We start from the raw sequence: 24,397 nt of genomic DNA, 5'->3' as shown, positions 1-24,397 counted from the left end.
TGGCTTGTGTATGCGGATGGACGGAGAGAACGCTTGGTGCAATGCACTCCATCTGTGGGCGTCTCTCACCGCACGTGACTCATCAATTACCACGGATCAATCCAGGTACGATCTTCGAGTACAATATTCATGTACGACGGTGAGTTGAAGAAAGATTATGTTTCTCCGTATCTAATTCAAAAAAGTCAGTAGTTTCCGGTGGACAACAGCCAGCATAGTGGAGCCTGTTTCAACTTCTCAAAAATCAGAATAAGGGCCCTTGTTCAGTACGAGAACAATATTATTTTCATACGCTTATAGATCTCTTATTTATCTTGCATTAACGACTTAATCTCGCATCTCCTCATATTCCGGAAGGTCCCATCCCTTTACATTCTCCTTGAGCATCCACTTCCCAAGATTTACCTGCAAGAAGGAGGCTACTCCCAGGAGACAGTGCATGATGGCAATACCGAATGCCGTCGATGGAATCATATCCGGCCCTGTGTCTTCCAAAACCCCCTTTTGTACTTGTTTCATGAATGGCTGGAACTTTCGTTCGTAAGCCTTGAGCGCGGTTGCGAGGCCGTCCTCTTTGCTGTGGGTCCCGCAGTATTTCCCGATCTCCCCAGCTAAGATATAAGCACCCACAATGGCAGAGGTCGTACCCATTCCCGTATTAGCCGACGGGCAATAAGCGGCGTCCCCAACGAGTGCCACGCGGCCGTGGTACCAAGACTCCAGTTTGACAAGACCCAAGCGCTCACAGTAGAAGTCGTTAGCCTCCTTCATAGACTTAATGATCTCTTCTGTCTGCCACCCTGCGCCTTGAAAGATCTCTGTCAAAGCCTCCTCTTCCTCCTTGGCATCTCCCCGGCGAGCATTTCTGAGTCGCTCCGAATCGGTCGTGCCGCCGAGATATACCTGAATCTCGTTTGGACTGTGCCTTCGAGTCATCACTCACTCAGGTTGCAGCACTACAACCTAGGATCAACAACTCATATGCCAGAAAGCTACTCTCCGAACATCAGCTGTAGAGAACCCAGCTGAAATCTCAGCTGTAGAGAACCGAGCTGAAGCCTCAGCTGTGCAGGGCTCATCTGAACTTACTAGCGCGCCACCCTGGGGGTGGCCCCCTTCCTTCCCCTAGTATATATACAACTAGCTAGACGTCTATAGAAATCAGAGTTCACATCAATTTCAACCTGAGTCACTCCCCGCCTTCCAGGGGCCATGTATTGCGTGGCGAGGTATCCCTCCCCTTCCTGTATCGGCCGCGGAATGGTGAAGTATGCTACGCAGACTCCATCGAGCGGATAGAACCCGTCCGCAGTATCAGATCCCAGCATCATCTTGCCTGTGCGAGAGCCCTGGCCGTCGGCACCAACCAAAAGATCAAAGCTGTCCGTGCTCCCATCTGTAAACCGAACCTCAATGGAGCTCTCCTTCTCCTTGAAGCTCTCGATCGAGGTTCCAAAGACATACTTTGTGCGATCCTTGGTAGCGTCGTATATGAGGCGACAGAGATCCCCTCTCATAATCTCAAACTCGGTGGTGAAATTTTGCGGCCCTTTGCCAGACTTGTTCGCTGGGAAGTAGGCCCGCCGTCTGCCCGACTTATCGACTATTTGCAGTCCCTGCTCTGGAGCCAACTTAGAGCGATACGCCTGTTCAAGACCCATACGCCTCATAACTTCGATCCCGTGGCCGCGTAGATCTACCTGCAGTTCCGTGGCCCGCAGGCTGGGGAACCGCTCCACAACAGTAACGTCCTGGCCTAATTTCGAGAGCCAGAAGGCGAGGGCATTGCCAGCGATACCCCCACCGTTGATGAGGACCTTCATTCGTGCTAGGATCTGTTCGACTTTGTGAGCACTCGGGTCAGAATTTGAAAAACACAAGAGGCTTGGGCCCGATCAGAGGGATATTGGGAGCTTTACCTAACGACACCTCTTTGAATATAGAGCTGGGTTTGAGTACCTTGATCGGGGAACATAAACAACCAGTGATGACGGTAGAATGTTAAGTAGTGGTCGTAAATGATCTTCTCGGTATTTTCTCGCCGGTATGACGAATTATCTCCGGAAGGCCCGTCTCGGTCGTAAGAATGAGGTGGACCGTTCAATGACCGAAGCAGGTCTGGGTAATGGACACCACTTCCTCGTAGATCTGTGTACATTTATTTACTCTGCTTGAAGTCCCTCGATGTCATATTAAAGCTCTAAAATTCGTCGACTTGAACAATTGGCGAACTAGCCGTGTCACCATAGACAGTGGCGGCAAAGTTGTACGCAGACTGGACATGTAAGCCAACCATCGCTCTAGATTTATTAACACATAACCCGGTATCTCAGTACACTAATAAGAAAAGCTTTCATCTGGAAAGAAAAACTCCACGTCCAAGTCCAACTCATCATAGGCTTCTTGCCCACTTCCAAGACTTGTTGATGTAAGGCCCGTATCGATAGCGGCATCAGCCCGTATTTGTAGCAGGCCATAGCATAGCTCAAGGCTGTTGATTGCACCCTGGGCAATCTGAAATTCGTGCGAAGTACCTGCTTCTATGGCCTCCGCTTGTGCCAAAATCATGGTCAGAAACATGTGACTCTTGATGTTGGTCTCACCTTGCCGAATACGCACTAAAGACAATGAAATCATGTCTTTCACGGCTTGTTTGAGAATCTCTCTATACTGGGAGTTGTGGTGCAGCGTCCCGTCCAGGCGCTGCGCCTCGACTTGGGCAATAAGCTCGAGGTTGATGATTGTGGCTGCCAATCTGATTCCCTCTCTGAATAGGCCTCCATCGACAGCCATCAGGTGGGAGAAGCCTTCGTCTGGCTCGGGTGAAATGATCGCCATGGCAACATCCAAACTGGTGGTGAGCGAGTAGGAGAACAAGGGGTTCGTCCGCGCTTTGCTAGCAAATGGGCAGTGCAGAGGAATCAAGAACCGACGTACTAGATAGTGAAGCATATTGCGGTGAAAAGGCGTCACACCAAACTTCTCGTTCCCCTTCATGAAACTACTACATGCCCGATACGCGTCGATGATCTCTGAGCTCAGTGCTAGGACATCTAGGTAAGAAAGTTCGGAGTGCAAGCCGTTTAGAAGATGGAGAATCCGGAGGCGCGTTGGTAGTGACTCGAGCAAAATAAGCTGAATCGAGGTTGCGGTGTAGGTGCCCTTGGGATGAGGCAGGAGTGTCGTGGTCGAATCATCCATCATTTCATCGTTGATATTGGAAGGTGCCTCAGTATCGAACTCGTCGGAGGAGATTCTGGGAGGCATTGCCGAGTCCAGAGACGACTGTAAGATCATTTCGAGTATAGTGGCCCATAATCTCCTACGGAGTTCGGCTTGCAACACGGACATGGCTGGGAGATGTTTGGGATCTCGGTGTAAGCCAATTTGCATAGCTCTATGAATGAGCGATCCCATCGACATCCATACCAGGTCGCCGCCAATTGAGAAGATCTGTCACGCGAGGACCGTCAGGCAGTGTATTTGCAGTCCGGTGATATCCAGTCTGTCCTTTCTCAACGGTCCGGAAAGCCACGCCTGAGCAGCATATACCCAACGACGAACCATGTCACGAAAACTAGCATCCGCATCTCCATACTTGGACAGACTGGACCCTATCCCAATGACAAGAAGGATCTGAAGGCGCAAGTCGATCGTGACACTCTGGATTTGTCCAATATCTCTGGTAGTGGGTCCAGAAGGTAGGGGCATGGAGTATCCGATGCATCGACTCAAACGATTGGAAATACAGGGTTACCATGCTGTCTGCCACTTCGCGGGATGGGGGTGCGAGGCCGAAGCCAGCACATGAGAGACATTTACTAGGTCGCCCTACCTTGATTATCCTTGCCAGATCTTTGCATTTTTGGAGAAGATCACCAATGCGGACAATTAGGGCTCTGGTTTCAGCGCCTTGGAATAAGGACCTGTTACCGTTGCCGCCAGCCTCAGCATAGCAGGAAATGATGGGTGCGAACTCTTGAGCCATGCCCATCCAGTGGCTCCAAGTGAAGATCCTCGTCTTGTTCAGGATTATTTGCGAGACTTGCAGGCCGGACTGGCGCGTGAGTATGTTTCGACCAGTCTCGGCCAGACCGTGGATAGGACTGGAGACCGAAGACTTCTCAAGCATCTGTACCCGCTTCAAAACATCCTGGAGATTGGGTTCTGCATCTTCGGATCGGTTTGGAATGCCCTGATTGTGGCCGAAGGCATTTGGGGTGTCGTTCTGCCTTATTGCCGGTGCTGCTGATGTTGTGGCCCGGGGCCCAGTTGGGAGGTCACCATGCTCTATGGTCGGTCTGTTTGTCCTGGTTCGTTGAGCCTGAGCTACAGGCGATAGGACGTATGCCGACGGGCTTGAAACTGATCCCGATGAGCCGCCCTGCTGGATGCCGGGCTTATTGCTTTGAATACTGTAGGCACATTGCGTTTGAGTAGAGACACAGTTTACGCATGGGCCGCTTCTGTCACATTTGATCTTGCGGCGCCGGCATTCGATGCATGACAGGGCCGGTCTTCGTCGTCGGCGAGGTTCTCGGTCCATAGAGACTGTGCTGAAGTCCGTCGGCCGTATCGTGAAGGGTTACCTCCGTGATAGGGAGCATGCAGAAGTCGTGGGCAGATACGCTAGAGAACTTGAAAGTGCAGACGGACGTAAGTAAGTAAGCGAATAGAATATGCCGAAGCACGGTCTCGCTCAATCTAAACTCCGCTCAGCCCGTTCATGGCCCGAACTTACATGTTAGTACATAGACTGGAAAAAGGCAGCTTAATGATTGCTTATAGGCGTATTGTCAATGTCAATTCCCGGCTTTGTTTCGAATGATCAAAGTTTAGTTGAAGATGAAACGAGCCTGAACGATCCCAGATTTGAGGTGAGCAGTATCGGAATACCTGCCGCCCTATGAACGTTAGCCTACTGGTGGACATGTATATGAGGAAAAATAAATCTTCGAGTCGACTTTGCAGGGAGCTCCTTCAATAAAGTGACCAGCGATATGAGCCTAGAAAATGGCCTCTCAGCACATTCCTCTCTAACAACCAAACCGCGGAGATTATAACACGCGATGGAAGACATGGCCTGGTAATAAAGTACAGCTTTAATATTGATATTGTTGAATTTGAGTTGCAACTAAGGAGGAAATTAAAAACGTACCCATATATACCCTAACCCTTGACTGAAGTATAAAGCAATCAAGGTTAGACAATAGGCGTCTGTCCATAGATGTGAAGTTACAACCTACCTCTTCTCTACGTTCTTGCAAGGATGGATGGTTCAACGCACTACAATTGGCAGGCCTAGCCTTTTCGAATGTAACGATGTCTCGAGTACCTAAGCTTGAACAAGACGTAAGATAGGATGTATAGTATGTCTTGTTGTGATCGGACTAGTGTCTGAGCTGCCTTTTCACAGTTGTTGGATAGACGGTGTCTGATGTCCTCTTATGCAACATAGAAAAATACCACGCTGTCACTTAGGTTACCATGGTCTTAAAGCGTGGGGGATCTCCCGACAGTGCCTCCAATGTTACTATCAATAGCCCTAGCTCTTGTTCGCCTAGCGTAGTCAGTTTGCGAAGTTCCAAACGGGGGGCTGCCGCTGAAGAGTTCGAACTGGAAAGGATCCACAGTGAGTCCATTTTAAAGGGACTCTAGGTCTAAAGCTGCGCACAAAGAGAGGCTCTATGAACGCCACGAAGCGAAGATGTTGAATGATTCGGTGAAATACTTGGCTTTAAAAAGAACACAGAAGCAGCGCATGAGGTCATGAGTTGAGGTCATGAGTTGAGGTCATAAGTTGAGGTCGAGTTCAGGGCGAGCAAGGCTTGAATGGCTTAATTGCTGGCGTGTAAAGCCACAACCTGCCCGTTTCCCACTCATCATTCGAGGATGACGGTCACTATTAAATCCTGCGTGGCTATTCTTGAGAAAATAAACGGTCCTTCGATGTGCTACGATGACTGATACTAGCAGTGCTGACATGGGGTGAGATAGGCCTCTTTCCAACGCCGAATGCAGACTGTCCACGCCGCCAGGAGGATGTGAGAGGGGAATATGGAGCTACTAAGGACCCAAACATTGCGCAGCCTGGCAGAATGTCGGCGACGACAGATACGTATCGATCGGGTTTCGACTCCCACGCCGTGAGATGGCGTTAACAGCGGTCAGACACAAAAAGGCGCGTGAGATGGGCGTTGTGGCCAGACGGGCGCATCGCCCAGAAGCTCGAGGCAAGGCAAGAGGAGAACCTTGGAAGATGGCGAGAAGCTGCTCGACATTGGGGTAAAATTCCGCCCCGAGACTCGGGCCGGTGCGAAGCAGTTGAACGTGCCCGGTGCAGTTGCCGCTCAAGACACAACGCCCGTAACGAGACGAGCTCCCAGCATTCCTCCAGCATGCGCGTGGTTTTTACGTACTGCCGGCCCGGGCACTTCGGCTTCATCCAGCGATCCCACCCCCTCCCCTGCTCAAGCGAGTCACGCTGACAGCGACAGGGCTGAGCGCGATGTGCAGCGGCTGGCTGGAGCGGTTGCTCTAGAACCTCAGGCAGGGCTATGGAGTTGACTGCCACGCCGGCTCCAGCTGTCTTGCTTGTGTAAGTATCTATATCAGTCCGGGGCGACGCCGTGGTGCCGTTCCCGAGCCTCCTCGCTGTCTTTCCTACCACCTTTCTCCCTCCTCGAGCGCCTCTGGCCTTTGCGACACCATCGGTCCGTGCGCCAGGCTGGATACAGAAACACACTGATAGAGCCGCCCAAGACCGACCCCGCGAGGCTGAGGAGTACCGTCCCCCACCGCCGCACCGCCGACCATGGTGTCCATCTGCAACACCTGTCAGAATCTGCAGAAACCATCAAAGGCCCCCGATGGCGCCACCCACGAGCCGTTCCGCTGGCTCAAGACTACGCTGCCGGCCCTACGCCGATCTGCCACTGCCGGGTGCCGCGGGTGCGCTCTAGTCCTGCAGGGCATACTTCTGCATCATGACCGTCTTGTGGGCGTTAGCGAGGATGTCGTGCACATCTCCGCCGAGTCCTTTACCGCCGCATCGGGCAAACAGGCGCAAGACCATCTCTCGGTCGAGTTGCGGTGGTTGGCCAACGAAAACGACTGCGGGGAGGTGGCTGATGACGACCATCACCACCACGACCACGAACTCACGTATCCGGACTTAAAGCTGGAATTTTATACTGACCAAGGTACGAGTCATGTTTTTCTTTCCAGCTTTGGCTGCTCGGCTGGGGTCAGCTTCTGAAACACTGTTCCCGGCTGACTCGAGTAGATGGCCAATCCCCTTTCTCTGCCATTGGGCGTGGTGTGCGCATTTCAGACAATTTTTTCCAGGACGCTGGGCTGGAAAATGCCAAAGCCATGATTGAAAGATGTGTTTTGCATCACTCAAAATGCCAGAGGCGAACCCCGTCCTTTTCACCACGCAGAGTCTTGGACGTCCATCACCACGACGGCTCCAACTGTATCAAGCTCCATGAATCTGCCATTTGTGCTAATGGAACGTTCTCTGAGCCCGGAGAGTACGTAACGTTGTCTCATTGCTGGGGCGTTGGTCAGAACATCCTGAGAACGACCACGTCAAACCTCAAAGCACACCAAAGTAGCATTCCTTGGTCCTCCTTGCCGAAGACCTTCCAAGAAGCAGTCGCCGTTACCAGGGCTCTAGGCTTTCGTTACCTTTGGATAGATGCCCTCTGCATCGTCCATGACGACGCAACAGATTATGCAGAACAGTCTTTACAGATGGCTGAAATATACAGCAACTCCTTCCTGACGGTGGCGGCTACTTCATCCCCTGATAGCACTTACGGCTGCATTCTGCCTAAGAAACAGCCCTTCAAGGTCCAAGCGACCGATAGCATAGGCTCGCTTTACAAGATATACGTTCGCGAACAACCTTCCCACTACAGCTTCAAAGGTCAGTTTAACGAAGATGACCACATGAATGATTGGGTCATTCCATTCAACTGTTCGGATGAGGCCAACAAGGAAACGCCTCTCCTGAAAAGAGCCTGGGGATTTCAGGAGCGTCTGCTCTCACCACGAGTCCTGCATTTCACCTGGAGTGAAATGATTCTGGAGTGTAGGGAGGCTATTCAGTGCGAATGCGGTAGGGTTGATGATCCAACATACGATCCGCGGACTACGGACACTATCAAACGTGAATTTGCCAACTTCACAGAAAATCACGCGCCGGAGGTGCTTGACGCCAAAGGCTCTTCGGAGGACGCTATGGAGGGTGTTGTACACCAGCTAGCTAGTGCTGCTCTGACCGACTCCATTCCCAATAATACCCCATCAAAGGAGGAGGCCATACAGCTCTGGAGCTACATTGTCACCGAGTACTCGTCTCGGAACCTGACTTTCGATCGAGATAGGTTGCTGGCAATTACTGGAGTCGCCAAGCAGTTTGCGCCAGTACTAGGCGGCTACATTGCTGGACAATGGACATCAAGCACACTGAACCTTCTGTGGTATCCCAGTAATCCTTCTCTTTGTAGGAGACCACACCCCAGTTCAACGCCTGTTCCATCTTGGTCTTGGGCATCTATAGAAGGATCGTCAATTGAGTTCGACAATTCTACAGCAATGGATCTCGGCTGTAGAGCTGTATTTCCCTCAAACAGCGAGCGGAGTACTTCCAGCCCAGGAGCCTGGTCTCCAACATCTGGCCAGGCCATAGAACTTAGTGCAGCTATGCTCACAGAGGTCGTCTTGAAAATCGACGAGGAAAGTAATTATGCTCTTATGAAGAACAACGTCGGTGTTGAGTTCACGCCAGACGTCGGCGTACCTCGAGGTGACGATGCGTTAGCATCAGAGGACACTCTCATCTGCGTTTTAGCTAGCATGACGTGGCGGTCATCCATCATTGGGCTAGTTCTCAAAGCTACAAAGTCGCAGCCGCAGGCATACCGCCGTGTGGGCCGTTTCGAATGCTACGAATGCGATCAGGAAGGGCAAACGGACGACAGCGAGTCACAAGACGCCGAAGCTTTGCTCACTCTGTGGTTTCCTGAGATCGAGGACATGACGCAGCTAGATGAAGGGCCACTAACCACGCTGTCCGTAGTGTAGCATTGTTGGATAATTTCGGTTGTTAGATGGATCTGACGTCGTACCTTGGATACCGCTTGATTCGACACGCTAGCCGTGCGACCTAGGACCAGGGGCTCTCCGATCTTTCAGAGAAGTTGACTTCAGTTCAATACCCGAGCAGTTAAAGTACCGTTTGATGACGAGATAATATGATTTTCATGTACCATAGTAGCATAGATGAGAATGAATGACTCTCGTAACCTACACTTCTGCAGTGTCAGGTGTGAACTACATCATTAAACGAAATACTCTGCCAGGGCTTACCTTTCGCCTCCCGTACGCCTAATACGTAGTTGGTAATCTAATCAGAAGCAAAGTCTAAGAAGAAAACAGTGCAGGCAATTCTAGGAATATAAAGATTTGCAAGCTTATACTTAATTAAGTTTTTAATTAAACCCTTTATGGGCGCTATTAATCTTACCCCTCTGTGTAATATAACAGTCTGTATATACTTATCTAAGGTAGCAGGAGATTTAACTATATATAATGCTTGCATCTATACATCTATCTATCTATCTATCTATCTATTAATTAATTAATCAATCTATTAATCTATTAATCTATTAGAATACTATAATATCTATATATAGTAATAGCTAGTATATAAAATTAAAGTAAGAATAATAATTAATAATATACTATATAAGCAAGTAGTCTACCTAAGCAAGCGGTCCAGCCTAATATATATTAAAAAATCAATATTTTATAGCAAAATATCTTAATAGCTATTAAATAATAACTTATATTATGTTAAGATTTTAAAGCCATTTATTTAGTAGTTATAAAGATCTAGTAGTTTTACTTAGTTTTAGCCCCTACTTTCTAATATCTTAGTAATTACTAAATAAATAGCTTTAAAATCTTAATATATTATAGATTATATATAGAATAGCTTATATTTAAATTTTTATAATTTATTATTTAGTAGTTGTTAAGATATTTTGCTATAAAAAATTGGTTTTTTGTTGTATATTAGGCTGGACCGCTCGCTTAGGTAGACTACTTACTTATAGAGTACGTTACAGAGATTACTTTAAGTAGAAAAGTAGAAATAATATAGAAAATAGTTAAGTTCTATACTTTTAGTAATAAAATGGAAATAGTTATTATTAAATATATAGAGTCGATGCAGAAAGAAATAGAATAGAGTTATATAGCTTAAGTTCTTCTTTATATTAACGGCAGCGGAGTTGCATATATATATATATATATACGTATAGTATTATAAAACGTCCTCTAACGCTTCTATAATATTATCTTACTTTTCCTATTTAAAACGTTTACTATATCACGTTTAAACGTGTATAGTTTTAGTTGTTTTAAGAGCTTTATATATAGGGATATAACGCTTATGCTATTATAATCCTTACAGTTATTTAAGACTTATAAAGTAAGCTAAACAAAATAGTTAACGTAGTTAATCAGCCTATAGCCTAGATTAGCCTGCAGCCTACTAAAGTTTTAGTATAATTTAGACCTTTTAATATATAAAAAATCTTACTAACTACTAAATATAAAGTGAAATTATATAAGTATATATGTTATTTAGCCTTTTATAGTTGCTAGGTAGAGTTAAAGTAATAAGTATATATAATTCTATCGTATTATAAATTTTACCTAGCCTTAGGGGCTAAAACCCTTCTACGACTAGATAGGGCCTTTAAGAGACCCTAAAAAATAATAGATAATGTTAAAATAGTTACTATTAAATTTGTTCCAAGTTGCGGCCTGTAATATTTAATAGTTAGTGAGATTCTTTAACGTAATCTATAAGGTAGTGGCCGCGCTAGCTTTTTAGTGCGATTTAGACGTTTTAACAACCTAGTAACCTTAATAAATGCTTAAGATTAAGTATAATTTTAAGCATGTATATCCTATAAAGCCCTATCTAATAGCTAGAAAAAAATTCAGAGTAATATATAAGTGTAATTCTACCTCTATTATAGAAATCACCTAATTTTAAGGGCTAAACTCTACTACGACAAAATAGAGCCATCGAGCGACCTAAAAAGCAGACTAATAACGTTAAAACAGCCCCGCATATTATTATTCTAAGTTACAGCTTAAAACTCTTACGGTTGTTAAGATTATTAGGGTGTTAAAACGTCTAAATCGCACCACAAAGTTAGCGCGGCCTAGTGGCGGCCACTACTTCGTGGATTACGTTATATATTAAAAGGTCCCAAATTGCACTAAAAATTTAGTGGGCCGCAGGCTAATCTAGACTGTAGGCTGATTAACTACGTTATAGATTATAAATTAGATAGAAGCTAACTTTTAAGCTATCCTATTTTATTATTTTCCTTTTATAAAAATATAATATTAAGAGAAAAAAGTATATTCCTCGCTACTATAATTAAGGGGATTAGTATACTCTCTATATTAGGCCCTTTATATGGCTGCGCTTTGCTGTAAATTTTCTTTTGCCTAACCTATTATATCTTTGCTATATATAAAATAATTAAAAAACTTAACTTATACCCTAGACTTAATAATAGTAGCACCGCGTCACTTGCTATATTAAAATGAAAACTTAGAGCAAACTATTGCAAAGCTACTAAGTACTATTACAACAGCCTAATAGGGCCACATTGTTTAATTATAATATTTTTACTCCATGTCTTTCTAAAAGGCTCAGGCGGGAGCCATCCTGGACGCTTCACAGAGACTTTCTAGATTCTAGAGAACCACATCATGGGACAGCTGAGTCAAATAGAAGGTAGAATCAGAAACCGGGGCAATAAGACATAGATAGCAAGCCTCTAACTACCTGTTTGTAATTCGCTTTAGATCTTGTGGCGAACCAAAATAGTCAGTCCTTAACGTGTAACATGTATTAGAATTGTAGAAGATGCACTCTATTCACAGACAGCCTCAGGTCAGGTGCATTGCTTGTGTTAACGTTATGAAGTAATATCGTTCATTTCTCTATGATATCATATAGATAATTGGGATAATAAGGAAATAAACAGTCTGGACCAGATCATACAATGCTAAAACGCTAGAAAATTGCGAAAGGAAAGCCAAACTGCTCCATACAGTCATACCAGCCCCACAGGACAACTATGTTCCTCGTGGCAGTGAACAGATTCCCACAATAAAGACGGAAGTCCTCTGGGCAGAGTATCAGACGCTTTCAGCGATGGGCATTCCCAGTACAACTGGTCGTCAGTTAGATAGAGAGTACGCTTGGATAGTATGCGCTCTTGTTGTGACCAAGCCCGAGTATCCCACGAAGCGTCCGGAGTCAAATGGATCGTGAGATCATCAATGTCGGCGCTGGGCTGTGACCCGGCGCCGTTCTCAGGACTCTTGCTGCCATGTTTAGCGGCGATGGTGACTATCGCATTCCGATAAAGGTCCATCATTTTGGCACATTCTTGACGACGATCGGCCGGAGAGTCTTGAAGTACACATAGCGCATCCACCCATAGGTAACGGAGGCCCAACTGTTTCGTAACTGATATGGCATCTGCCACTGGCTTCGAAAGCGCGTCAACCGATATGGAACCGAACAACGCGTCGGTATTGCGCGAGGTGAGAAGGAGCTCATCAGTAGCGCTCCACAAGTAGCTCAGAGCTACATAAGCAGTGCTCGATGGAAGGGCGCTCGTAGCGACAACATGAACGGAAGTGTCTTTAGACACCGTTGAGTGGAGGTCGAGAAATCGGGCTGGAAGTGTTCGTGCATGTTCTCCTTCGGGCACTGTGTACTGACAGGAATGATGATGAGCAGCACAAGTTTGTAGCCAGTCTGACGCGTTATGGAATCGAAGTTCGTGTCTGGCAAAGCTTGACACGCTGGCAGCAATAGGGCTTTCAATAGCTGTGCGATCAAGCAGGATTGCGCAAGCCTTCGCCTCGTCTAGTGGTCCCGGAAAGCGCTGTGTTGTGCTCGGCCACGCGAGGCAACAGGATCCAGGGGTAAAGACTGAGGCAAGTGAACTTGCATCAGGGCGACTTTCTGGTAATACATCTAGCATGGCCTTCACGGTCTCAAGAACTAGAAGCTCCTGGTATGCTGGTTTCGTCTCTCGGAGTCGATCAAGCCACCAATGAACGCGAGGGACGTCCTTGTAATAGAACTTGCCTCCTGCGAATTCCTTCCGGAAACCTTGATGGAGTTCGTCTTTATTCTCGCGGACTACGAGGGCCATCTCGAGGAACACACAGCCAAGCGACCATATGTCAGCCTCTGGTCCTCTCGCAGTATGACTTGCTACTTCGGGAGCGCAGTAGCGGGGTGTCATTGGACCAAAGTCTTGCTCCGCAACATGGTCATTGGATGCTCGAGATATTCCAAAATCGCTCAAGATGACATGTGGAAATTCGTTCTTGCCCTGCACTATTAGTATGTTCTGCGGTTTGATATCAGTATGCGCTACAAGAGGCCGTTGCTCGTGTAGATATCGGACGGAAGAGGTCAGGCATCCAAACATCTGGAGGACCGTTTCTTTTCCGCCCACGGGAGCTTTGCCAGAGTAATTCTCCAACCAGACAGACAATGTCATATCAGCGACGGGTGAAAGTAGGATCGATAACCTGTCGCCTTGCGTGTACGACTCCAGGAGTCGTATGATGTGGGGGTGTCGAAGTTGCTGGAGAATATCGACTTCTTGCATGATGTCATTCGGCAACATCTTCCTCTGTGGTCTGACGGTTTTCCGGCAGATCCGAAGTCCTGTCTCGCGGTGAATTACCTCCTCAACAGTGGAGAATCCGCCCATCCCGAGGAATTTGATACTGAGGAATGACCGCGATGTAGACACTGGATATCCTTTACCCCATGTAGAGGCTATGATCCGATCAGAAAGAGGAGAACACGTCTTGCTGATCCCAAAGATTGCAATCGCATCCCGCGAAGCTTGCCAGACGATACGCACACTGTCTCCATCATTACTTTTACCCGAGACCCTGCAGGCCAAGATTCCTTCATCAGGATGTCGACCGTGATCGTCCTTAGACCAAGCACTCAAACTGCTTCGTTGAATGGGCGCCTTTGCGACGTAGTCGCATAATTCGAGCTCAGAAAGCAACGGCCCGCTGTCACAGCAGGGAAATGGAAGGTCCTTAGATTTCGGATTGAGCGAACAAGGCTCAGTAGCGCCTGTGAGGTGGACACCTAAGGAATAAGCCTCATGCTGAACGGAAGCATCATTCAGAGTTGGGGACCGGTAGATAGCGTGCTCATCCAGTCCGGGCGATGTTGTCGTAGAGCAGACGGGGGTTTGGCCGGGAGGATGTGTCGATATCGTTGACCTCTGTTGAGCGTCTTGCCATGGACTAGATGAGAGCACAGGTTGACTCTCAGTGTCGATGCAGTTAATGCTCGCGCATCTACGAGATTCCCATGATGCTCCGGAATTCAGTGATCTATAACTGCCTCCACTAGTATCACCGCTCCCATCAGTGTCCGGACCTCCTTTTTCCCCATTGAATTGATTTCGCTTGCCTCCTATTTCTCTTCGAGCACTGCGTGCGGATGTGTTGTCTTCGAAGTTTTCTTTATCTTTAGAGCCATCGTCTCCTGGGGCGTCATCATCACCAGAATCGTCATCGGAGCTAGAGTCACCCTCTTGGACACCGTCGTCCCAGTCGAGCATGCACTTTCCCTGCTTGAAGTGCTCGGCAATATGGTCTATTCGTTCTTGGCGCGAGGAAAAAACATGCGGGCAGAACCCACATTGTCTGGGAAAAGCCGTTTCCGCTTCTACTAGACTGTCTGCCTCATAGTCGACGGCAGAGAATGTTGGATGAATGTTGTTGAAGTGCTGCGTAAAGTGATAACGACGGTAACATGGTTTGGCACGTTCCAATCCTAGAGTCTGACAGAGACTGCACAGCCAATGCTTCGACGGGTATCCCTCTTGCTCGTTTCGCTTCCAGTCGCATTTGCGGACATACCGTTTGCCACATTTCCGGGTGCATTGATATATCCGGCCTTCGTCTCTGCATAGTAGATCTGGACTTGAAGTAGGGGTGCAGCTCTTTTTGCCGAATCTGTTGCCACTCTTTCGGGTGAGATTCTCGGTGCAGTCAATCTCCTCGGCGGGTGTGGTGTTCGCATCCCGACACCAGTCGCCGTCGAGGTCATTAGACTTTTCGCCTTGCTGCAAGTCCAACCGCATAATACTATCTCCGTTTGAATTCTGGGACATGTACGCCGAATCGTTCTCTGAATGGAGTCCCCGTGCAAGAAACTCTCCAAACCAGTTTCTTATTGCACCGGCCGGCATCCTAGTCAGATGACTCAAGGCTGCGATGTCCTTGTCACCGGGGAATACAGAGTATCTCTTGCTGAACCAGGTCGAGCAAACGTCTGCTGCATCTTCATCCAGTGCTGAGTCGGATTGGCTCAGTTGATAATGAGATTGCCCTGTGATTGGTGTTTCTCCTTCAATTCGGGTCGTGTCGGAAGACGCAAAGGTAAGAGATTCTGGGGTGAGATAATTAGCTCCTTGGTGTTCTGATGCCATTTGACGTTTTGGACGCGGGAAGTCTTGAAAGTCTGCCTGAAACGGCCTCTTTCCGACACTGCCTTGCTGTATGTCGCAGAAATCGAATGGAGTTGACGAGGTGGCAGACAGGCCAATGGGGCTTGTTTCTGGTACCACCTGTGCTGTCCAAGCCACAGACGCACCGGAGAGACCCTAGTATGATCAGCATGAGGTTTTAATTGATTGATTAGAATCGAATTGACTTGCACACTAGCAGGAAGCGATTGTGGCTTGAATGACTGCGGAGGTGGCAAGCAAGGCGAGTGAGTCACGGGAGTAAAGAAAGGCAGAGAAATAACAGTATTGATCTATGAGGCGACTATCTATTTTCGAAAATGTCTTACCGGTATTCTGTTCTGGTTGTGTTGATGCTTAGAGGGCACATAAAATGAATCTTGCGTATTGGCGAGCATCGAATCAGTTTCCTCGCTCGGTTGCTGGAAGCCGGCAATGCTCCCTGCATTGAAGTCAAATGTTGAGTCTGCTGGCGCAGACAGAGACGTATCTATAGTAGATGGCATCGTCATGTCGCTATCCATGAAGTCTGGCGCAAAAGAGGTTGGGAAGTCGGAATTCCACAAAGACCCATACTCTAATTGGCTGCCGAATAGTTGCGTATCAGCATTGCTGTCCATTACGTCCAGGCCGACAGGAGAATAATCGACGATATCATGGAAAGAATTTCGAGAATCCATGCTTGCAGCCGAGCAATGCGAAATCGAGGTGTCGATGGCTGTTTCCTCCCAGTGAAGTTGGAGAACGGGAACTGGTAAAGTGAGGTTTGTGTGTATGAGTCAACTTTGGGATCTTGAAACGAGCCTCGACTGAGGCGTGAATTACTTGGCAGATGCTGCGCCCTCGTCAGAGCCGCTGAGCGCCCTTTTTCCAAAAGCCCGCTGCTGGTGTTGCGGCGGTCAGCCCTAGGCAGCAACATCTGCGCCAAAAAGGGCGCAGTCCAATTCAGGTTAGAAAGGGTCGATGATCGTCGCCGGCTCGTCTTTCATCCTTCGCACAGCCACATCGAAGACGACCTATTTTGCATTCCTGATAGGATTTCGCCTTTCTAGTCCAAGATAGTTAAACGTTGAACAGGCCTTGGCTCTATTCTAATTGATCCACAAATCTAGTTTCTGCTGCAGAATACGATTGCCAGTGGTCTACGTAAATCAATTTCTAAGGTTCCAATTTACATGTGCCTTTATGTCGCTTTAACGGCCATTGTTGGGACGGCTTTCGCAATTATACATCGATTAGGCTGGCAAGATATGTTCGAACGTGTCAGAACATAACGTTTTTCGGATGTCATCAGGCAGACTCAATATTTTCATACATCCTAGTTGTCGTACGAAAAGCAGTTGCACCGAGAACTACGTACATGATCATTGCGCAGCCGATTCAGGTCCCTCGGTGCATTGAAACTAGCACATCACCAACTCAGTGAATATGGAAACATAGCTTAGAGCCTCGACGAGCTTATCCCCGGCCAGACCTGTTGCACAAATTCTTCGATATCCTGCAGCAACAAGCTGGGTTGCTCCATAGCAGCAAAATGCCCACCCTGTTTGGATAATTAGCAGAGTCTTGCAACCAGAACATGCCGGCATACCTTGATGTGTTCTCGGTGAAATACTAAGTTGCCTTCCGTAGCGGCCCAAGCTTTTGGCACAGGTGATAGTTCAAATGGGAAATACGAAAACCCGAAAGGCTTGTCAGTGAGAGGGGGTGGTTTCTGCCCGCTGGTAATGCCTCTGTAGGGATATATTGAGCGAGGAAAGGCGTCCGTGAACCAATACAGAGATACCGACTCCAGGATTGTATCAAGGGTCGGATCTTCCTCAGTCCAGTCCAGAAACTTCTCTCCAATCCTATGTTATTCGTCAAAATCCGGTCGGCTAGTAAGGGAGGGAATTTGTCCGCGCCCACGTCTGAAAACTGAGCTTACCATGCTAGAAGTGCTAGAGGGTTCGATGATAGAACGTGTCCGATGGTGCTAGGTCTTGTCCCGTGCTCTTGAGCATATGCAAATCCACGTTGTCGGAAAGCCTGGGTCCTTTGCAGCCCCTTACGTTCCACGTCGCTCAACTCAGCATTCTCCAGTGGATCAGTGATAATCATCATGTTTACTGATGCTGTTAGTTGCAACGAACAACTTTAATGTTCTTACAAAATGACTTACCATGTTTCGCCTTGCATTCGTCGTACTGTGAGGCTAATTCGGAGGCGACGAAGCTCCCAACATCTCCCCCCTGGGCCACGTATCCGTTACCAAAGCCAAGCTCAATCATCAAGCCATTGATGATGAACGAAGCATCCTTTGTGTTGAAGTCTTTGTCTAGTGGTGGGCCTGCGGATAGGGTATAGCCAGGAAGTGATGGGACAATAACATGATATGGAAGTTCTTTTGGGGAATACTTCTTCTTGAGCAGAGACAACATCGGAAGGAATTCAAGAAAACTCCCTTATGAGCAGCAACATGTCAGTATGAGAAAGAAGATGAATGCTCGAACCACATACCTGGCCAGCCATGGAGGAAAACAATCGGGATGGCATCTTTCTTTTCGGAGAAGAGGGCAGCAAAATGGATGTCTGATTCATCGCCATCCTTATCTTTGACACTCAATTTGAAGTTAGGGAAGGAATTGATGTGTTTCTCATGAGCCCTCCAATCGAAAGACTTAAGCCAATAGTCTTTAGCATTGGACAGCCATGCTCGAGTTATACCGAGGAGACTGATTCCATTTGGGCGATCGCCCTGCTTCCCTTCCCAGGTCTCAGGGCCTAGCCTTGAGAGCTGAAGTAGAGTTTTAAACTCTGTCAAATCTTCTTCTGGGACAGCGAGGGTATATGGTTGAGGGTGTCTCTTCGCGGAACTCGGAATCTTGGTGTATGGCTCAGACATGATAGCTGTGATTGTGCAGGTGAATTGGCAATGGCCCTATCTATATATCGATGGAACGTCATTAATACCTCGGGATTAGCGTAGATATTACCCTAGAAAGGGCGCAACGCTCTAACTCAGGATTCTGCAACACCGAGACACCTAACTAGGTTGGAACGCCGAGACACCGTATTGAATTTCACATAGCAGACCACATGCGACGGGTTAAGGGGTATGTATGAGATCATTCCAAGATAGACCGAGTGTACAAGCGGAGAAAGCGGGGTGCCCGACGCTGTCAGTATTGTCTATGTCAGCTTCTTCACTTCAAGATGGATATCCTAGCATAGTCCATCGTTCAGCTAGGTGTACTGCTACTACCAAGAAGACAGCATATGTACTATTTCGTCCTAACCAAGAGTATCAAGAGCGATGGCGAGAGCTATGATTATTAAGCAATGACGAAGACCTCGGGCGTCCGGACTGCATGAAGGGCGGACTGATGTCGTGTTGCGTAGCAATAATTGATGCGAGGAGGGGAGCAGGGGAGTTGTCCCTGGCATCCGAAGTGGTAGTGGGCACGGTGGGGTAGAAGGATCTCTGGGCAGTTCAGGCGTCCAAGCGGCTCGATGTGCCCTCGACCAATCGCACTTCCCAACACCGACCTCTAGAATAAACTTTCCGTCACCAGCACATTTTCGTTAGGAAACACATTATGGTGAGCACAGCGACTTTTCCTACAAATGAAGCCTCAGCTAACTCGGTAACAGGCTCCTTCACAAGCCAGTCGTAAAGGAAAGGGCACGAAGCCGCGCAAGACCTCCCGGCCTCGGCCAATCTTCGAATCGCCAGACACAGTCTTTCCCTCGTCGAAGAAGGACAAGCGCACGATCAAGCACTCTGTCTTCGTCAATAAAATTACCAAGACGCACACCAAGCCCCTGAAGCGTCGGAGGCCGAACAAGAAACTGGTGGCCAATCTCGAGTCGCTTGCAGAAGCTTTGCCAGATCTTGCTGAAACTGAAGATGGCGGATCAACGACAATTGGAATGGCCAAAATACGACACAAAAGCCTGAAGAGTCGACCGGGTGCCATGAAGCGCAAGGAGAAGATTGAGCACCTAGAGCGGGAGAGATTTGGGAAGAACCTGGCGCAGATGATGGGCAGCACACTCAGCCAGCCGGACACCGCAAAAACCGCTACAATCGCAGATCGCTGGTCGGCTCTGAAGTCCTTTGTCCAGAGCACGACAGAAGTGAAGCCAGAATTTGGTAAAACCTGAAGAGGCTCAGGGTGAGTCAAGATTGAGCATCTACAATAATTGCGGCCCCTTTAGACTTTCGATGTCCCACTTAGAGGACCTGGATGTCAGACAGGCGGAGTTCTCCAATGAGAAACGGAACAGCCGCGGTGTTGCTATCCAGCCAACGCGATGGCCTTCCGCGTTCCGATCAAACCTTAGGCATTAGCCCATACATTTCGTAGAGAACACGCTGGTCATACCGCTTGGCTGTGGCTAATTACATAGAGAAGCCCTCGCTGGAGCTAGCAAGACAGCCCTCAAAGGAGGAGCAGCCAAAGTTAGAATGCAAATGAATACAACGTTAATTGTAAAGAGGCGCGTGTCCGTGAATCCTAATTTTCATGGTTTATTAACACTCCTGCAACTGTCTTAGGCCCGACTAATTTAGGCATAACAGCCTCTTTTTTATAGATAAAGCGAAACAAATTATATTGCTTAAGTTCTATTCTATATTAACAGCAGCGGACTTATATATATATATACACGTATATATAGCATTTTAAAGCGTTTATAAAACCTTTTCTAACGCTTCTATAACGCTATCTACTATTCTTATATTATACTTAAATATATAATATTTTAGCTACCTAGTCGAGCCGGCTACCTAGTTAAGCTAGCTACTAGCTAGCTAGTATATTAGTAGCGTATAAAGGGGGTTTTAGAGTAAATACTAGTAGATTTCCTATATAAATATATTAAAACTTATTACTAGCTTTTTCTAAGCTAACTTTATAAATTTTCCTTTACTTTAAAAAGCAGCAGCTTTTTCCTTTATATTTATTTCCTTTCTTTTCTTATTTTTTTTTTTTTTATCTACTTAAAAATATTTTCTATAGTAAGCACCTAAGCTTTACTAAAGTACTTTTTTATATACTACTATAATAGGTCGTTTTTTTTATACTTTTCTAGTGCTATATACTAAAGTAAAGTATAGGTTAAGTTATTATTAGGGTGTAATAGTTTTTAAAAGGTAAAGTAAAATTAATTTTAGGTATAAAACGGGGTTATTACTTTTAATAGGTAGTATTAAAGTTTTAAGTTAAATATAAGGTTTTTATTTATATAAAGGAGCGTTTTTATATATAAAAGCTCTATTCTAAAAAACCTTTCTACTTATATAGCTTATAGTTTTAAGCCTTTTAAGCGTTTACCTAGCTTATAGCTTTAAGCTTTTTAAGCGCTTATCTAGCTTATAGCCTTAAGCTTCTTAAGCTATTATATAACCCTATTCTTATAATATTTTATTCCTAGATTATTCCTATTTACTAGTAGTTTATAGGGGAATTTAGAATTTCTATACGTTTTATATATAACTTTTTTAGTTCCGTAACTTAGTTTTATATAATTAGTTTTATCTACTTATTTATTTCTATAAGTACTACTGCGCTTAGGTGGTTTATATTACAGGTTATAATACTTACTTCTTTTTTTAAAGCTTTTAGCCCGAAAGTATTTTTATAGTAGGGTTTTAGATAAGTAGCTAGTAATACCCTATCTACTAGGCTATTATTATACTACTTTATTTTTTTTTTTATAATATCTAACGCCTTAAAAGCTAAGAAATATAAAAGCTATTTTACGCTTACTAACTATATTAAAGTATTTAGTTTAAAAGTTATACCTTATTCCTAGTATAAGTTTTAGAGTTTATTATATATAGTTTTTATACCTAACTCGGATTATTATATAGTCTGCGTTTAGGTGTAATAATTAAACTATAATATTACTAGTATTTTAGCAGCTACCTATAAGTTAGCGTAGTTTAATACTATATATACTTATTTCCCTGCTAACCTAGTTAAGGTAAAAACTATTCTATACTAAAAATAAACTTTATTATAAAAAGTTAGAAACTTATATAACCTTAAAGGCGGCTATAGTAAAACTTAATTATTTAAATTTCTAAAAGAAATTGCTGTATAAGTATAGTAAAAAAATAATATATTATAGTTTTAAAACTTTAGAAAAGCTTAAGAAAAATAATTAGAAAAAGGCTAAGTAGAAAAAATAAAAGTATATTAAAAGGAAAGCCTTACCTTTTTTTAAGGTATCTAGTTCTGCCGGGTTCTTTAATTTATTAAATTTTTTCTAGCTAGCTAGCGTAATATTACTATTATTTTAGGCTATTTTAGATTTTAGCGGTAAAACTACTATAGGAGTTCCTAATAGTTTACTAAACTTTTAACTAGTTTCTATATATTTTTAGAAGTGCTATATTTTTTCTATTTAATTAAGTACTTTTTTTACTAACTATACTATTAGAAATTTAGGATTTACTTAACCTTATATTTATTATTATTATTATTAACCTTAATATTATTTTCTAGCTTAGTATTAGGTAGTATAGGTTCTAGTAGTAATATATAAAAGACCGGGTATATTTTTATTCTATTAAATAGCCTAAGCTTATAGTTTACTAGGCTAATAATATTCTATATTTTAAATAGTCTAATTTTAATATAGTTTAACTTTATACTTAGTTATTTTATTTTAATATTTTTATAGAATAGGTAAACTCTATTCCTTTTTTTAAAGGTTAGTATAATACTTTAGTATTAAAAAACACGATATAATTAACTTTATAGTATTTTAGAAATATAACCTAAAAAGGGCCTTTAGGGGCTATTTAAGGCCCTATAAACAATTATACGCAGCCTTAAAGCCTTTTAAGTAGTACTAGCAGTATTATAGTAGGTATACCGCGAATTATAACCCTTAATACGCAGCCGCTCTAGTAATAGTATTAATATTTTAGGGGCCTTTAATAGAGTATTTTATAAAAAAATAATATATAACCTATAGGTCTAACGTATACTAAAATAGATAGTTTAATTTATAGAATTATTTCTATAGAACCGAACTATAAAACTTTTTATTAGAAAATATATTACTAAAACTATTCCAGTTAATATAGGTATACTATAAAAATCCTTATTTTTACTAATCCTTTTTTTATTTTTTATAAGCACGCTTTTGCCGGCACTATAAAAAGGTAATATAATAGCCTATAGGTTTATAGATAATACTAATATTTTTATATTTAGCAGAAGCACGGAAAAAAACTATAGGGCAATTAAAAGTGCGTATATATAGTATATAGATATAACAGGTTATTTCTTCTATACCTTCTAAGTATTATATACTAAGGCAGGGTATAGGTTAAGTTATTATTAGGGTGTAATAGTCTTTAAAAGGTAAGGCAATAATTAATTAAAATATAAAACAGGGTTATTACTTCTAATAGGTAGTATTAAAGTCTTAAGTTAAATATAAGGTTTCTATTTATATAAAGGAGCGTCCCTTTATATAAAAGCTCCGTCCTAAAAAACCTTTTACTTATATAGCTTATAGCCTTAAGCCCCTTAAGCTACTTTTTTAGCTTATAGCCTTAAGCCTTTTAAGCGCTTACCTAGCTTATACCTTTAAGCCCTTTAAGCTATTATATAGCCCTGTTTTTATAATATCCTATTTTTAGATTATTTCTATCTACTAGTAGTTTATAGAAAAATCTAGGATCCTTTATATATTCTATATATAACCTTTTTAGTTCTATAACCTAGTTCTATATAATTAGTTTTATTTATTTACTTATTTCTATAAGTGCTTCTATACTTAGGTTGTTTATATTATAGGTTATAATACTTACTTCCCTTTCTAAGGCTTTCGGCCCGAAAGTACTTTTATAGTAGGGTTTTAGATAAGTAGCTAGTAATACCCTATCTGCTAGGCTGTTATTATACTACTCTATTTTTTTTTTTTATAATATCCAACGCCTTAAAAGCTAAGAAATAAAAAAGCTATCTTATACTTACTAATTATATTAACGCGTTTAGTTGGAAAGTTATACTTTATTCCCGGTGTAAGTCTTAGGGTTTATTATATATAGTTTCTATACCTAACTCGGATTATTATATAGCCTGCGTTTAGGCGTAATAATCGAACTATAATATCGCTGGTATTTTAGTAGCTGCCTATAAGCTAGTTACTTTTACTATTGCTTTTTCCCTTTTTTCCGCTAAGTTGTTTAGGGCAAAAGTTATCTCGTAAGGAAGAGCAGTTGCGCGCGGAGAAATCCGCCGCCTATGCTGCTTTTTATATTACTATAGCAAAGATTAAACGCCTAGAGTCCTAAAAGGAGTTACTGTATAAGTATAGTAAGGAGATAATATATTATAGTTTTAAAACTCTAGAAAAGCTTAAGGAAAATAATTAGAAAAAGGCTAAGTAGAAAAAATAAAAGCGTGCCGAGCAGAAAGGCTTACCTTCTGCCTTAGAAACTATTAGGTATTCTTTTTTCTTTCTAGGTATACTAGGTACTGCTAGCCGTCCGTTCTATTACTATATATTCTAATTATATAGTAGTAGTATTTCTTTTCCGGATTTCTTTAATTCTTTCTAGTTAAATAGTGCGCTATTACTGTCTTTCTAGGCTATTCCGGATTTTGGCGGTAAAACTACTATAGGAGTTCCTAATAGTTTACTAAACTTTTAACCGGTTCCTATATATTTTTAGAGGTGCTGTATCCTTTCTACTTAATTAGGTACTTCTTTTACTAACTATACTATTAGGAATCTAGGATTTACTTAACCTTATATTTATTATT

The 24,397-nt window shown here is 44.1% G+C and overlaps 5 protein-coding genes across 5 annotated transcripts; 2 read left to right on the top strand and 3 right to left on the bottom strand.

Moving 5' to 3' along the window:
* Positions 1-287: 287 nt before the first annotated feature.
* On the bottom strand, positions 288-4,604 carry BDZ99DRAFT_509533 (FAD/NAD(P)-binding domain-containing protein). The gene is made up of 7 exons (XM_033724411.1): positions 3,934-4,604; positions 3,758-3,897; positions 3,461-3,663; positions 2,620-3,397; positions 2,412-2,586; positions 1,194-1,828; positions 288-903 (listed from the first exon to the last, which is right to left on the bottom strand). The coding sequence occupies exons 1-7, from the start codon at positions 4,544-4,546 to the stop codon at positions 328-330; spliced, it is 3,120 nt and encodes a 1,039-aa protein (XP_033575158.1). The 5' UTR covers positions 4,547-4,604; the 3' UTR covers positions 288-327.
* A 2,056-nt stretch (positions 4,605-6,660) lies between these two features.
* Positions 6,661-9,449, top strand: BDZ99DRAFT_419054 (HET-domain-containing protein). The gene is made up of 2 exons (XM_033716878.1): positions 6,661-7,202; positions 7,286-9,449. The coding sequence occupies exons 1-2, from the start codon at positions 6,815-6,817 to the stop codon at positions 9,091-9,093; spliced, it is 2,196 nt and encodes a 731-aa protein (XP_033575157.1). The 5' UTR covers positions 6,661-6,814; the 3' UTR covers positions 9,094-9,449.
* A 2,559-nt stretch (positions 9,450-12,008) lies between these two features.
* BDZ99DRAFT_419053 (uncharacterized protein) lies at positions 12,009-16,381 on the bottom strand. The gene is made up of 2 exons (XM_033716877.1): positions 15,956-16,381; positions 12,009-15,764 (listed from the first exon to the last, which is right to left on the bottom strand). Exons 1-2 carry the CDS (start codon positions 16,304-16,306, stop codon positions 12,156-12,158), a joined length of 3,960 nt encoding a protein of 1,319 aa, XP_033575156.1. The 5' UTR covers positions 16,307-16,381; the 3' UTR covers positions 12,009-12,155.
* A 384-nt stretch (positions 16,382-16,765) lies between these two features.
* BDZ99DRAFT_509531 (epoxide hydrolase 1) lies at positions 16,766-18,510 on the bottom strand (the record flags this gene model as incomplete). Its single annotated transcript, XM_033724410.1, has 5 exons — positions 16,766-17,169; positions 17,218-17,476; positions 17,554-17,734; positions 17,788-18,069; positions 18,126-18,510. The coding sequence occupies 5 exons, from the start codon at positions 18,508-18,510 to the stop codon at positions 17,068-17,070; spliced, it is 1,209 nt and encodes a 402-aa protein (XP_033575155.1). The 3' UTR covers positions 16,766-17,067.
* Positions 18,511-19,150: 640 nt separating this feature from the next.
* On the top strand, positions 19,151-20,094 carry BDZ99DRAFT_419044 (uncharacterized protein). Its single transcript, XM_033716876.1, has 2 exons — positions 19,151-19,207; positions 19,260-20,094. Exons 1-2 carry the CDS (start codon positions 19,205-19,207, stop codon positions 19,770-19,772), a joined length of 516 nt encoding a protein of 171 aa, XP_033575154.1. The 5' UTR covers positions 19,151-19,204; the 3' UTR covers positions 19,773-20,094.
* The last annotated feature ends 4,303 nt before the right edge of the window (positions 20,095-24,397 follow it).

Source organism: Mytilinidion resinicola (genome assembly GCF_010093595.1).
Source record: "Mytilinidion resinicola strain CBS 304.34 unplaced genomic scaffold BDZ99scaffold_12, whole genome shotgun sequence".
In the NCBI taxonomy this organism is placed as follows: domain Eukaryota; kingdom Fungi; phylum Ascomycota; class Dothideomycetes; order Mytilinidiales; family Mytilinidiaceae; genus Mytilinidion; species Mytilinidion resinicola.
The sequence above is the reverse complement of the archived record's forward strand: the minus strand, read 5'-3'. Positions and strand labels throughout refer to the sequence as shown.

What these genes read in the sequence shown, in the direction of transcription:
- BDZ99DRAFT_509533 (XM_033724411.1), bottom strand. Translation starts at nt 4,546, where the DNA reads ATGGACCGAGAACCTCGCCGACGACGAAGACCGGCCCTGTCATGCATC. An exon ending in ACATGATTTCATTGTCTTTA is followed by an intron (nt 2,587 to 2,619) that starts GTGCGTATTCGG and finishes ACCAACATCAAG; the next exon opens with AGTCACATGTTTCTGACCAT. An exon ending in TGGCCCCTGGAAGGCGGGGA is followed by an intron (nt 904 to 1,193) that starts GTGACTCAGGTT and finishes AACGAGATTCAG; the next exon opens with GTATATCTCGGCGGCACGAC.
- BDZ99DRAFT_419054 (XM_033716878.1), top strand. Translation starts at nt 6,815, where the DNA reads ATGGTGTCCATCTGCAACACCTGTCAGAATCTGCAGAAACCATCAAAG. An exon ending in GGAATTTTATACTGACCAAG is followed by an intron (nt 7,203 to 7,285) that starts GTACGAGTCATG and finishes TGACTCGAGTAG; the next exon opens with ATGGCCAATCCCCTTTCTCT.
- BDZ99DRAFT_419053 (XM_033716877.1), bottom strand. Translation starts at nt 16,306, where the DNA reads ATGGATTCTCGAAATTCTTTCCATGATATCGTCGATTATTCTCCTGTC. An exon ending in ACAACCAGAACAGAATACCG is followed by an intron (nt 15,765 to 15,955) that starts GTAAGACATTTT and finishes TGATCATACTAG; the next exon opens with GGTCTCTCCGGTGCGTCTGT.